We start from the raw sequence: 15,745 nt of genomic DNA on the forward strand, positions 1-15,745 counted from the left end.
TAAAACATTAAAAAACAAAAACAAAAGAATCAGGCAGATTTTTAAACATGTACAAACTCAAGGACTACAACTAATCTTCAAAATACAATTTTACCAATGAAATCCAAGGAACTAAGAAGAAGGGACTCAAAGTTTACCAGAGAATGGAGACCCTATGAAGATTATGGTAAGTACCAAACCCATATCAATAGAAACAAATATTAAATAATTTTAGGAATTATTGTTACAGAAAAGGATGCTTTATAATTTGATGATAAAAATAATATATTAACAAAATTGGGACAAAAGGAGAGGAAAGAATAAGGAAGAGAAGGGGTAAGGCTAATTTCTTTATTTTTTATAATAATGAGTGAACTGACACTGTCTAAAATTAAAACATGTATATGCCAGAGACAAAAAAACTATCCCAACCTCTTAATTTTTAAAAATACAATGTACTTTTAAGCTATAATATGACTTTTTTGAAAGAAGCATTTACCTTAATTTTTAGAATTTCTTCAATTTTATTTTCTCTTCTACTAAATTCAAGTAAAACTAAATTGCATATTTTACTTAAATGTAACATTTATTGTACACGCTTATTTCAGTAAAGCCATTTCTATCTATATGCAGAGCTGCTATTTATTATACACATATAGCAACATCTGAAATGGCATTCATCTAATACAAATAACAATGTTCTCTATGTAGTAAGGGTGACTTATGTTTTTACTCTTGAATTGTTTAAAATTTTTACCAGTTTAAATTAAAAGTTTGTTTTTTCTAATTAAATACTATAAAAACCAAATACATAGTGGAAATTGCTACACTATCTCTCCTGGTAATAATTATTATTACTAAGACTTTAAATGCCGATTTCTAATTCTCGATACATTCTCACATATTTCACGATGCTATGTACTCGTTTCACAGCTGAGGATCTGGGGGTCATAATGGGAAATCATGGGTCACCCAGCTAGTCACTCAGATCTTCAGGAACGTAACCCATGCTTTCAGGAGGGTCTGCTTTCACCTCCATTTAATGAGGTTAGTAATAAAGGACACGACAATACATGACTCTATCAATAAGATCTCCCTGTTAGAAACAGACTGAGGAGTTTGACCATAGCGGGGGGCGGGGGGGGAGAATCAGCTTGAAAGGTAGATGATCTAACCAGAAAATACAGGCAGGAAACCAAGCCAGAATCTTTTCCCCAATGATGCTGAATCAAAGGAGCAAAGAAAATCAAATTTATTGCTTACTTGAATTCCAGCCCTTGTTTTGGCATCATTCAAGGTAACACACTCTTCATTTTCAGAAGATCCTGGAAAATTTTCAGCTGAACCTATGATCATTATCTAAAGTAATATTCAGAAAAATTTCAGTAGAGAAACTAAGAACAATAAAAATAAGCATTCTTTATTTCTTCAACAAACTCTGGGAAACCACATTAGGGAGGAAAGAAGATAACTGTTGCTCAAGTTAGATTTGGATAAGGACAGGAAATTGCATCTTTTAAAACAGATAAGAGTTTCCATCCGATCAGTATATAATAATAGCCTCTACCATTTGGGTTAACATTTGCATTACCCAAAATAAACTCTCATCCTGGTGTCATCTATAATTGGCATGTGATAGAGTACACATGGAAGCAAACAGAAGTTCAGAAAGCATCTTCTATCTTTACGTTGTAAGAAACTTTCAGACTTTCCTAAACAGACAAACTGTTTTGTTGCTATGCAACCAAAATGCAATACAGCCAATCAGACAGTAAATAAATTATAAATTTTGCAATAAAAACTATTTTCTCTTTGTTTGAGAACAAGCCACAACTTCCTTTCATGTTATACTAACCACCACAGCCCTCTAAAGCTGTTTTGCAAATGCTAATGTTTTGGCAAGATAAACAAATGAATGAATAACACAGCAGTGACACAATGCAGTTTGCCAACTTTATGCTAAGAAGCATCAATACCGCTCAATTCATTCCTACAGGCCTGGGAACCTGGGCTCCCCAAACCTGGTGGAGAGAAGGAAGTTTATTTCACACCCACATTCTTCCAGTTAACAGAATATAAGCAAACTTCAACAAAAGATTTCTGTTGGCAGGCACCCATCACTGCTACATGTCCCAGGCATGCGTCTGTATACTCGCGTAAGAGTGATTTTAGCCATGAGAGAGACATCTGTGAGGATAAGATGTTACAGGCTTGGGAACTTGTGACTCATGGGCCAGACATGGGCAACAACCGGTTTAACATTACCTGCTCAGAGTTCAAAATGTTATTCTCCAACATTGAAAATCTTTAATTAACAATATAAATGCCTACTAGCTTGTCTGGAAAATAAGAACATAACGTGAATTGCATTTTCACAAACATTTGTTGAAATTGGCTTCTGCAAACAATTCAAACATATAACAATAGGAGAATGTATAGATAAAGTGTGGTATAGTCATACAGTAAATTAGTACAAATCAATAAACAGAACTAACTACTAATATACTAAAAAACGTGAATGGACTTCGCATACATTATGCAAAAGAAGCCAAAACTAAAAATACATACTCTGATGGTTCAAAAATAGCCTAAACTAATAAGTGGCAGAGTTAAGTTAGCCAAAGTTTACTTCTGGTAGAGGGATTCCTTTGGGGGATGATGGAGATGTTCTAGACCTTGATCTAGGTGGTGGGGTTACATGGGTGCATATGTAAAATGTACCCACCCATGCACTTAGGTTTGAGCACTTTACACACCTCACTGTAGGCAGTTTATACCTCAACGAGAAATAAAACTTAATGAAAATAATTGGTTAAAGAAAAGTTGGCTTTTGTAGGTGAGGCATGTTTCACACCCAATAGTCAGCTCATTAGGTGATCTGCTTAGCAAATCTAACATTTTATAAAATTTGTATTGGATTTATTGGGGTGACATTGGTTAATAAAAGTACATAGGTTACAAGCATATAGTTCTATAATACCTCATTTTTATATTGTATTGTGTGTTTACCGCCCAAAGTCAAGTCCCCTTCCAGCACTATCCCCCCCTTTACGCTCTTGTACCTGCCTCACCCCTTCCCCTCTGGTAATCATCATACTGTTATCTGTGTCTATGAGGTTGTTTGTTTGTTTGTTTGTTTTCTTTATTGATTTTAGAAAGAGAGGAAAAGAGTAGAAAAGAGATAGAAACATTGATGAGAGAGAACATTGATTGCTGCCTCCTGCATGCCCCCATTGGGGATCTGGCCCACAATCTGGGCATGTGCCCTGACCGGGAATTAAACCGGCAACCTCTTGGTTCATGGGTTGACACTCAATCACTGAGCCACACCAGCCCGGCTGTTTGTTGGTTTTTTGCTTAATCCCCTCACCTTTTTCACCCAGCTTCCCAATGCCCCTCCCCTCTAACAGCTGTCAGTCTGTTTCCTGTATCTATGAGTCTATATCTATGAGTCTGTTTCTATTTTGTTTGTTTATTTTGTTCATTAGATTCCACATGTGAATGAAATCATATGGTATTTGTCTTTTTCAACTGGCTTACTTCACTTAGCATAATACTCTCCAGTTCCATCCATGCTGTCACAAAAGGTGAGATTTCCTTCCTTTTTTCAGCTGAATAGTATTCCATTATGTCAATGGACCACAGCCTTTTATACTTTCAGGGATTGTTTCTATCATTCATTACTAGCAAATCTGACCTAATGCTCTTTCCTGTAGACTAGACCAGTTGCTCTCAAAGTGTGATGCTCATCCCGGCCAGTGTGTCTCAGTGGTTGAGCATCAACCCATGCACTAAGAGGTCGCTGGTTCAATTCCCATTCAGGGCACGTGCCCAGGTTGTGGGCCAAATCTCCAGTGGGGGGCAAGCAGGAGGCGGCCAAATGATGTTCTCCCTCATCACTGCTTCTCTCTCTCTCTCTCTCTCTCTCTCTCTAAAAATCAATAAAGAAAAAAAAAAGTGTGATGCCCAGACAAACAGCATCAGCCTCCCCTGGGATCATGTTAGAAACGCAGACTTTTAGGCGCCACTCCACACCTGTTCACTCAGAATCTTTGGGAGGGGGCCCAGAAATCTGCTTTAACAAGCCCCCCAGTGACTATGATGCATCTACAGTCTGAGAAACACTACTCTGGAGTATTATACACATTAAACAACACACAAGAAAAGCAGACTTGGCCTGTACTAACTGTCTAGTCCCCACTAACCCTCCCCCGACATATTTCAAGAAACTCAAATACAGGAAAGACAATTGGCTTCCTCGAAGCATTTATATCAACTTCAAGTAACAAAATCTCCAGAAATTATGTGCAACAAACATACCCATTCCTGTCTCAGCTATCAGATAGCTTTGAATTTAGTATTGTTACAACTGGGTGGGAAACACTAAAAAAACAACTTTCCGTGTTTTCAATTATGGAAACAATGCAGATCATCAAGTATTCCATTATTTGCAACTCTGAAGAAAAAAGGAGGGAGCATGGCCCTAAAGGTCATAAAAGAATCTAGGAATTCACAAATTCAGACCACTGATCCCCATGCTCATGCAACATTTACTGAAAACACCATGTGTGGATCTCCATTCGCTGTGAGGAGTTACCAAGTTTTTAGCAAGTCACCATCCAACTACATACTATAGTGTAACCAGAGAGGCGGTTCTTTTCCAACAGAAAAGTCATTTCTAAGTCAGTTGGGGAAAATCAGAGGTGCTTATTACATACCTATTAATATTAATTCAAAAAACATAAAACACTTACATGATATGACTAATATTCTTTCTTTGTATTTGGACAAAACACGAAGTGATAACTATTCCTTTTTAGAAGGTTAAGCGATTCTTCTTTATCAGATATTAATATAATTTCAGAACAAAAAATCAATGTCTGTGTCCATCATAGTATTTACAAAATACTTAGTATTTAAAGAAAGAGAAAGGGAGGGAGAAAAGGAAGGAGAGGGAGAGAGAGAGAGATCCTTAATAATAAAACAATTTTATTTTAAGGCAGTGTTTTTCTCATTTGTTTCACTCAAAACTTCACAGTGGTTGAACAACCAGGGAGATGGTGAAAAATCAATTCCAAAATTACACTAGCTACCAAGTTCACCTACCAGGGCTCCGTGGGCATGCAACCAGTGCACAGGACTCCACACTCAGAGGGCGGCCTCATGCCTGGGTTTAATGTTCTGGGGATGTTGTCGTCTTAAAATTCTTAACAACGTCATCATTGAGTTCATGTTTTATGACAAAAGGCCAAAGAGACATGCTTGGAGTCTAGAATCACCTGTTGTCTCATCGCTGGCCATCTCCCCACCTCCCCTGAATGAATCCTTACCTGCTGGCTCACCTGCCCACCCAGTGACAAGGCTGTCCTCCACCCAAGGGTCCTGAACCTGGACACAGAAGAGTGGGGGCAGGTCACAGGATGGTGTCCCAGGCACCTGTGAGGGTCTGCACTTGCCCTGTGAGTGTCCCTGAGCCAAGGAAACGTGACACTGAATAGCAAATAAAACATACCATGACAGGTTAAGAGAAAATATGGTGGAAAAAAGAAAAAAAGTTTTTTTTCCCTGTTTTTGGAACAAGGGGCTGACATTTTTATTGGGAATGATCTTCACAAATAATATAGCTGGCTCTGGGCAGTGCTATGAATGGAAAAAAGCAAACAGAATAAAGAAGAGGAACTAGAAGGTATGAGAAATAATGGGGTATGCCTGGGGCACAGGGAGCTAATTAGCATTCAGAAATTAAAATGGTTGAATTCCATATTGTTGCAAATAAACCAGATATATTCTTTTCCAAATAACACTTTATTACTTTCTGATTAAAAAGCAATATATATCACAAAATATTTAGATATATTCAGACACTAAAGATGTGAATGGAAATCTACATTCAAGGAGATAGCATAGCTCAGGGTATTAAAAAGTATCTAGAAAAATCACAAATTACCAGCAACTCATCCCAATTATATAAGTGCTACCTCCTCAGTGATGCAGATCCGAGTCTCCCATGTTGCCAGGTATGTTGAACCTTTTGAGCCCGAGCTTACCATTTAAGAACACTGTTTCGAGGATCTCAGGACAATGCAGGTCAATAAACAATGAGACCATAATCTTTTCACCTCAGCATTGCTACCTCCGATTTTACCAAAGGATATCTTTTGTTTTTCAGCACTTTAGCCTGCCAAGGGATGACGTTGTCTAAACACATTTTCAATGTTTTCTTTTTAACAGTTAATATATTTCCAGGATGCAAGTCCATTTCTCTCTAAAAGGTTCCTAGGACACCCATTGAAAAGTCAAAAGCAATGAACTAAAAGGGATTGCTATTTTGTTGGAGAAGAACGACACCCTTTGTATCGAAGTGGGGAATTACAGACTGTGGTCACCCTCTGCACAGTGTCTCTTTGTCAAGTAATACATGCTGGAAAAAAATAATACAGATGGGAAAATATTGTGCACTGTCAGATCTTGGAAAGGGCCAAAAGATTTTTCCTCACCAATGTCTTGTCGATGACTTTCACATTCTGGCACCCTGAAAAAATAATGCATACATTTAATATGAAATGAATGCAATAATAATCAGGCAGGTAATCGTTTTCCCAAGGAATGTAAAACTTGACAAATGTAAGGTTTATGATTCAAGGTAGCCTTGCCAAATCTTATGTGGCATGAGACCATTTTTATTACCTAAACAGTCCTTAACACAAAATGACTGGCACATATTTTTATTAACACAAAGAGTATATTCTTTCTGCCACATTTAATAAAGAGTCGGTGGCTGAAAGCTCTCTTTTAGGATTTGTCTGTAGCAAATTAAAATGCGTAGTGAGGATTCACAGAATGGTCTTCTCATTGAAGCTGTGTCCACAGAGGCTTAGCACAGAAGTGAGCAGACCACTGATCTTGGGAATTCTATTTATGGGGACAACCTGGGTGACATGGATCACAGAAAAGGAAACCCTCATTACCTTCAAAATTGGGAAGTTGATAATTAACTCAAGGTCATTCTTTGCATCTAGAAGTCCATCTGAGTCAAATTCAAAACAATTACTAGTAATAATGGTGCTTATTTATTTGTTCATTCATTCTGCAAATATTGTTTATGTGCCAGGCACTACTCTAGACCCTAGGAACACTGCAGTGAAGACAACAGACAAAGGTCGCTACTTTGTGCCTCTTACTTTCTAGAGAGGAAAGAGATAATACATAATGCAAATAATTTAAAAACAAGTCATATGATAGATGATCTATGGAAGGTGATAGGTGCTATGCTAAAATAATGAAATAATAATAGGAAAAGAAAAATGGAAGTTGAGTGGGTGGGTGTAGAGCAAATGGCCATTTTCAATAGGGTGGTCAGGACGGAACCCTTTGAGAAAGTACAATGTTAGTGTGACTTGAAGGATGTGAGGGAGTTAGCCATGTAGATATCTGGGCTGAATCATGTCTGGCATAGCCAAGGAACAGCAGGGAAATAAACGAAGGGTAGGCAGAAAAAGCCACCGTGGCAGTAGCAGGAGTTGAGGTCTGAGGGGTGACAGAGGTCAAACCACACAGAGCCTTGTATACCACTGTAAGCACTGTGGCATTTACTCTGAAAAAACCTAGAACCGTTTGCGGATTCTGATCAGAAGAGTGACAGGAACTGAAATAATGTGTAAAAGATCATGCTGACTACTGTGATCAAAATCGATTGGAAAGAGGAGGTAGGCAAGGATAGACAGACAGACCTATAATTCCCAAGAGAAGAGAGATGATGGGAAGGGCACACGGAGGGACTGTCACAAGATCCAAGGTGAAGAGAGATGGTGTTGGCTCCTGCCAGAGTGATGTCCACAGAGGTGTTAGGTGAGGTCAGATTCTGATTACAGTTTGCAGATAGAACCTCTGTGGATGTAACGCTTTGAGGAAAAAGAGAAGTCGAGAATGACTCAAGGTTTGTGATCTGAGCACATTGATGTGATACAATGGCATTGACAGGAACTGAGATTGGAGAGTCTGCGGGTGAAGCAGGTTTAATAGGAAAAGTTGGCAGTGTAGTCTTGAACAAGGAGAGTCTAAGATGCCAGTTAGACATCCAGGTAGAGGTGTTGACTAACCAGTTACATTTATTGTCCATGTGTTATGAGATGAGGAAGAGCACAATGTACCATTCACGCTTTTTTTTTTTTTGCTTTTATCTTCAGACAGAGCAGGAGGGAGAGAGGGAGTAAGAGAGAGAGAGAGACACACATCAAGTGGTTGCCACCCACACGACCCCAGCCGAGGCCGGGGACAAACTGCAGCCGAGGTACGTGCCCTTAGTGGGAACTGAACCCGGGCCTCTCTAGTCCACGGGCCAACGCTCTAACCGCTGAGCCAAACCAGCCAGGGCAGCATTCACCCTTAAGCTACTCATCATTACCAAAATATCCTGATAAGACTTTCAAAGATCGAGGCCAAATGAATGTTACAGACCATGCACAAGGTAGTTCCTCTGTTCAGAGGGTGCTCTGCCCTGGAGATGTAACTATGGAACCAACTTAAATTTAATTACACCCCCAAATAATTCTATCTTCTTCCTTCTCAAATCCACATCTCCCCACCAAGGGCCTTGCTTAATGACCAGCGGGAGAAAAGAAAGTTGTAAATTGCAAAGACCAGTCTTACCACTCAGAGCCATGGCCAGCCGGAATTCTTCCTTAAGTATCTCAAGGACATCTTGAACCCCTTTCTCTCCCTAAGGAAGTAAAAAATACAAATCTTTTGTGTAGGTTATTCTGGCTTGTTTTATGTCTTTATTTCACTGTCGAGTTTTCCTGTTTTATGTATTTATAAATGTGTGCTCCAATTACCTGGGAAGCCAAGCCCCAAATGACTGGTCTCCCCACAAACACAGCCTTGGCTCCCAGGGCCAGAGCTTTCAGAACATCGGTGCCTTTCCGAACACCGCCATCCAGGAAGACTTCCACCTTGCCTTCCACAGCCTCCACAATTTCTGGCAGAGCATCTATCTGTAGAAAGAAAAGGTCAATAGCATGACAACACTCTGCATGATGAATCATTACACCACTCAACCTGCACAGGCCCCTGACCATCTGACTAGGGCTCAGAGTACAAGAAGCTAAGTAGACGTGAAATCAACAGTAAATCCCTCCTGAAATAAAAGAGGTGCAAATGCTAGTAACTGAAAAACAAACAAACGCACAATAACTAATGAAACAAAATTTGGAGCCGAATGACTTATTTTTCTTTCAGAGTCTCCAATATTTTTTCTGTTCCTGATACTCAAATTCAAAGATCATGATTTGATTTTTTATTTATTTTTTAATTTTATTTTTTATCCTCACCGGAGGACATTTTTCCATTTTTTGTTCAGGTAGAGTGGGAGGGAGAGAGAGGAACAGAAAGAGAGAGAGAAACATCGATGTGAAAGGGACACATCGAGTGGTTGCCACTCGCACGACCGACCAGGGCCAGGGACAAACTGCAACCGAGGTACGTGCCCTTAGCGGGAACTGAACCCGGGTCTCTCAGGACCGCAGGTCGACGCTCTAACCGCTGAGCCAAACCGGCCAAGGCATGATTTTATTTTATTTTTATTTATCTGAGAGAGAGAGAGAGAGAGAGAGAGAGAGAGAGAGAGAGAAAGAGAGAGAGAGAGATCGATTTGTTGTTCCACTTATTCATGGATTCATTGGTTGATTCATGTATGTGCCCTGACCAGGTATCAAATCCGCAACCTTGGCATATGGGGACAATGTTCTAACCAACGGAACTACCTGACCTGGGCCAAAGAGTATGATTTTTAACAATATAAACCCAATTTTAAAACACTTAATGTCCTTTTATAGCTATTCTTTACAAAATAGAAAAAGTAAATAAAGTATTTTGCTCACATAAATAATTCTGAATATTATTACACATTGAAAATCAGTTGTTAAAATTCATTTTTAGATGGTAGTAGAAGTAGTGGTGTATAAAACTGCAAACATGACTAGTTGGAAATCTTAGTCTCTGATTTCCCTATCCAACATACTTTGCCTCCAGCTGTACATTAGAGAATTCTCAATGAAAATATTTTTCTTGCTTTTCAGTGGTTCTCAACCTTCCTAATGTCGCGACCCTTTAATACAGTTCCTCATGTTGTGGTGACCCCCAATCATAAAGTTATTTTCGTTGCTACTTCATAACTGTAATTTTGTTACTGTTATGTCTTAGGTGACCCCTGTGAAAGGGTTGCTTGACCCCCAAAAAGGTTGCAACCCACAGGTTGAGAGCCGCTGTTTAATTTTCTTTTTTATCCTCACCCAAGGACATTTTTCTATTTTTTGTTCTAGAATGGGAGGGAGAGAGAGAAAAAGAGAGAAACGTCGATGTGAAAGAGACACTTCGAGTGCCTGCCACCCACATGACCAACCAGGTCCGGGGACAAACTGCAACCAAGGTACACGCCCTTAGCAGAAACTGAACCCGGGTCTCTCTGGACCACAGGCCGACGCTCTAACTGCTGAGCCAAACTGGCGAGGGCGAGAGCCACTGTTTAAAGGAATATGACCATATGCACCTTGAAGGTCCTCTGCTTGATTGGCAATTCATATGGGCTTATATCATCACTAGAGAACACAAGATCCTCACAGAAGTTGATCTGGTAAATTAAAGCATTGTTCCTGATCCTTTACACCACTCTGAACCCACTTTGCAGTTTCCCAATTTAAAAAAAAGGTGCACTTGCCCATTCCTTGACATTGGCTTTGGCGTTGGCCAATAACCTGTGAGCAGAGGTGATAGAGTGTCATTTCTGGGCGTAGGCCTTAAACAACCTTGTGAGTCTCAACTTTCTCTTGCACCTGTGCCATTTGCCATGAGAGGAGCATCCCCCGGGGCAATGCCTTCCCTTCAGCTGGGCCCCAGGATAAACATTCAGGAAGCTGAGCCAGCCCAGCCAAGCCCAGCTGGACCAGAAACTGGGAGCACAGCCACCTAGCCAGTACCAAGTCCGTATCAGCAGCCCTCCAGTTCACACAGAGTTTCATGGGAATAAATTACTGTTGATTTAAATCACTGAGTTTGAAATCTGTTTTATAGTATCATGTGGCAAGAGTGAATATAGTTGGCTAATAGCCAATATAGTTAATAGTTAATAGCTGATACGGTAAGCTACTTTGATGTAAATCTTTGCACTTGGGAATGAAAGCAATTCTCAAAGTGACCTGTAGGTCAAAATCTATAGAAATTACTCACATTCATAGCAATATATTTAAATCTAAAATTAAATCCAATCCCTATTTTAAATGCATACTCTAAAGCTACCATACATTCAAGCGCAGTTTTTCTTGAAATAATTGTGCTGAAATCACTCAAAGGTTTTCCCACTTCTCCCCTAAAATTTTAGAGGCTAAACTTAAAAAGAGTTTTATGTAAAAGGCTGGAGACCAAACCCAGCAACAGATTTGAAGGAAGTGAAGGCAACATTTGGCATACGGCCCCTAAATGTTTGGCAAGTAACGTGATTTTCCCCTTTTTTCTTTTTGGCTTTTCTGCCCTGCCAAACATGCTTTGGATCCATTTACATATGCCCCTTTACCTATACATAGTCCTCCTTTTACAGTCAGGCAAGTTACATCAACATATAAATGCTACAATTTCCAAGGGATGATGCAAGCTATAATTAAGCATATTTCCCCATTTGAAACCAGAACCAAAGAAAAATATTAGCTAGCTTGGGTTCAATACACATTTTCAAAGCCATGCAAATCAAGTCTCTTTAGGTTGTTACCAATGCCCAAGCTGGCTTTAAAGGAAACTGTTAAGGATACATTAAATGTGAATCCTGGATTATAAAACAGAACCCAGATTGGTGTTTCCTGTGTGGACAAGGATGTTCTATCCTTTCCTAAGGATTTCTGTCCTTCCACACTTTTTTTTCCCTTCTTCCTTTACTGCAGATTTACTGGGTGTGTATTTCAGAGAATAATTCTGATCAGAGGAGATTAAATAAATAAATAAATAAATAAATAAATAAATACAGTAGACAAATCCAGTATTTTATGATTCTGTTATGTTTCCTTCCTTTCAGCTTGCTACCTATCTAAGAAACCATTCATTTCAGCTTTTCATTCCCTAGTGGTTCTTTAGACAACTAGTTGTGGGCTTAACTCCAGTGGGGTTAATATACAGAAAATATGGTAAGATCCAAATATTCTATTGCTCATTCACCCATCCATTCATCAACTTATCAAACACTTTATTGAGGACCTGGTATATTCAAGTCCTTATGGCAGGTGGTTTAAAAGATCCCACATGGATCCAATTCACAGACTCCTCTTTCCCATCCCTGCTCACGTCACACTCTTCCAGTAGGCTCCCTGTCCTCCAAACTTCCACTCACAGGGAGCTCTCACCTTTCCGCCTTCCTATAGCTACCATTGTTACATTCCTAATTTCTAACATTTTAGGCATGAAACCCTTTGAATGTCTCAAACCAAAGTAATTGAACATAAACAAAAGCAGATAAAACCAGAGTTGCTTTAGGTAAAAGCAAAGGAGACAGAGTCCAGGCCACTGCCCATCAATCCTTCCCTGACTCTCTGTTCTACCCATCACTCTTCACCAGGCATCCCTGGGGAGTTTCTACTAAGCCCACTTAGAAAATCATTGGCCCACAGAGGCAAGCCTGATTGTCTGCAACTGCAAAAATGGACAAGATTCTTTCCCTTCTTGTCTTCATTTTCTTGGAATGTGACATTTCAGGTCCTCCGGGGGAAAATGTGACCAGAAGAGTCTATTTCCTCACCCTTGAATCTCAGCTAGCTGTTCTGACCAACAGACTGTGAGAAAAGCGACAATGTCCTAGACCCCAAGAGGTCTTGCATACTTGCACATACGGTACTCTCTAGGAAATCTGCCACCTCGTGAGAACCAGCCCGACTAATGTGCAAGGTGTGAGACAATGCAGAGCTAACCCTGCTGAGGTCAACCTACACCAGCCTGTCCAAGTAGATCCGGCAGCTCACCACAGATGCATATGAGTGAGCCCAACCAAGACCAGAGAAGCCTTCTAGTCGATCTCAGGTCAAATTGCCAACTCACAAATTTGTGACATAAGTAAATGACTATTGAATTTTGGCCAGCAACTTTCAGAGTGGTTTGTTACACAGCAAAAGCTAACTGATACATCACGTGTTTCTCAGAGATAGAATTGTATGAATCTCTTTTAAAAGAAAAATAAAATATCTCAGATCTTATAGAAGATGCGCAAGTGTTTCAATTTTGTAAACATTTGACTTAACTACCCACATACTTATTTTATGATAATGTTCTACAGGTAGGAATTTTCACTGAAAAAGAATAGCATGTTTTTTAAGCTTAAGTTAGTTTGGGTCCAATTAGCATCAAAACAAAAATAAAATAAAAAAATTCTGCTATGGTTGAATGGCTCCAGAAAAATCTGTCTTTAGATCCCAATTTGAGATGTTCAGTGCTATGAATTTTGGAAATAAATTTGATTCTGTCATGTTCTCTCATTCCTTCAAGATCAATCTTGGTCACATTATTACCTTGAAGATAGGGACCTTGACATGAGCTTAATTTTTAACTCTTTTTGGGTATAGCAGAGGTCTGACCATGGTTCTCAAGTAGTATTAAGATGAGCTGAAGTAAGATTCCTAGTGATAAGTATTTCCCCATCCAAGGGAACTCTGTGATTTATAGAAATGTACAAATCATATAGTCCAGCTGCTCTGGTTTTGCAATCAACACAATACTATGATAAAGCTCAGACTAAAAAGTTTAAGCAACTTGCTCACCCAGGTCTTAGCCCTTAGAAGAGGCAAGACAAGGACTTGAACCTAAGTCTCTGGACTCCCATTTCAATGCTCCTCCCATGATATCACTCTGCCTCTTTGGCTCTGACTTATGATGTCACAGAATCTGCAGGACAGCAAGTCCTTCCGTGTATCTACTGAAACATTTTACACCACAGCCTCCTTCAAGCATTTTGCCACTTACCTCAAAACCCACATACTGAAGGGAAAACATCTCCATATAAACCGAATCCTTTCTCATATTTCTCTCACCATCGTGGACCTTAAATTTACTCTAAAATATGAGGCAAAACTCAAGCAAGCATCTCCTCTCTTGCACGCAGCATGCAAAGGGGAGGGTCATTGTTTTTCTTAAAAGTCTCCGAGACCACAGCTCAAAAAGCCCTTTTAGATAAGTTTCCATATCCTCTCAGCCAGAGTGAAATAAACCACACCATTTAGATTTTTTTCCCTTAAAATCTAGTTAGATTTCATTTCAGTAGATTTAGATTTTATTTTTTTAAAACAAACTTAATTTGGCCCGCACACTAAGTCTGTGTCTTCATACATAAGAGAGGCATAAATCTGCAAAAAAAAAAACCCAGGAGCTGTGACCAACTTTTTCTCCCTGCCCAGAAGAGGTGCTTCACTCTCCACCTCTATTTACCTGCAGGCAACGTCTAATAACACCTAAAAATATGGGTCTCTATAAGTAAGGCTGAATTGAAAAAGGGCTGAAAACTTCCAGTTGTATGATTTAAATTCTTGACAATGTAATCCTACAGTGTGCAAAGACTTGGTTCATTCCTACCATTAGTGCTTAGGAAAAACTCTGAGTACAGATATTTGTATCCGATATCCCCTTGTAGTCACTTAGTCTGCTCTGCGACCTACACAGCTGTCTATGGATTTCGCTAAATCAATTTTCTAGTTCAGTAAAACAAGAGTCCACTACTACTTGACTAAATCATGTGTTCTAATCTACTTCCAGTTGCTTGAATCAACTCAACTTGTCATTCCAATTAAAGCTATTCATTATAATAACTATGACATAATGATTTTAATAAAAGGGGGAAATATATATGATATTCCAGTTCAGAGATGGTGGTCTGGAAAATTCATCCACATTGTTAGGTAAATATATGTTTTCAGTCTTGTTCTGTGATGCTAGCGTACATTGCCTATAATGAATTGGATTCTAGGATGTTGACGTTTAAAGGCACCAAAGAAATAATGTAATGATGTTTAAACTTTAAAAGATGGGAAAAACAAGATTTGAAGTGGAAATTGTTTCCCTCCACCCCGGCGAAGTTCAGGCTTTTCTCTCTTTCGTTGGCTAGCATGGTGATCCAGGCCACCAGCTGGTCCTCCTGCCTCCTGTCATGCCAAAGTCCAATTTATAAGTTTCACTGCTGCTAAATCGAGGCGCTTCTGTTGTATACCCAATGACTCATCATATTCAAGAACCTCTTCCTTACCTGTCTAGGAAGGCATAGTCCCCAGGATTCCCCCCACCCCAACCAGACACAGTAAACAAAATGGATTACTTGGAATTATCCAAACACATCCCATTTTTTTCCCATTCCACATTCAGGTTCACACATCTAAAAACAGAGCAGAGGTGAAAGGCAAAGGCAAAACCATTGCCTTGTCCAGAAGAACTGTGGCCAAGTCTCCACAAGCGGACAGCATGGATGAGAACTACTTTTTAATACCTTACCCCCCGCCCCCATTCTGAATTATGGATCCATGAAATTCATTCCATGATATGTGTCTTGTCTCCATGACTTTCGATCTATTTCTGGGCCCCTAATCCTTGATCTCAAAATCTGCCCCAGTGCCTCTGTAGGTCTTGGGGCTAATTACTTTCCTTTATAGTTTTAACTTAGTACCACACTTTTCCAGGCAGTTTGGTTTACTTTTACATCTAGATTTTGGACTCTAATTTGCCAAGCACAGTGTGTACAGTGTATAAAAACCAT

At 39.5% G+C, this 15,745-nt stretch overlaps 1 protein-coding gene across 2 annotated transcripts in view; it reads right to left on the bottom strand.

Annotated features, from left to right (window-relative positions):
- Positions 1-6,351: 6,351 nt before the first annotated feature.
- The window catches only part of HAO1 (hydroxyacid oxidase 1), a 54,209-nt gene continuing 44,815 nt past the window's right edge, over positions 6,352-15,745 (bottom strand). Inside the window, exons 6-8 of one of the 2 annotated variants that reach the window (XM_036245417.1) lie at positions 8,814-8,972; positions 8,629-8,698; positions 6,352-6,511 (exon numbers count right to left, since the gene is read on the bottom strand). In XM_036245417.1, coding sequence (XP_036101310.1) covers positions 6,441-6,511; positions 8,629-8,698; positions 8,814-8,972 — 300 coding nt within the window. In that variant the 3' untranslated portion in view covers positions 6,352-6,440. Of the gene's footprint in view, positions 6,512-8,480; positions 8,699-8,813; positions 8,973-15,745 lie in introns of those variants that run through there. The other variant, XM_036245416.1, reaches the window with a different exon arrangement.

The sequence above is a fragment of the Molossus molossus genome, unplaced genomic scaffold (assembly GCF_014108415.1).
Source record: "Molossus molossus isolate mMolMol1 unplaced genomic scaffold, mMolMol1.p scaffold_m16_p_6, whole genome shotgun sequence".
NCBI classification, from domain to species: Eukaryota; Metazoa; Chordata; class Mammalia; order Chiroptera; family Molossidae; genus Molossus; species Molossus molossus.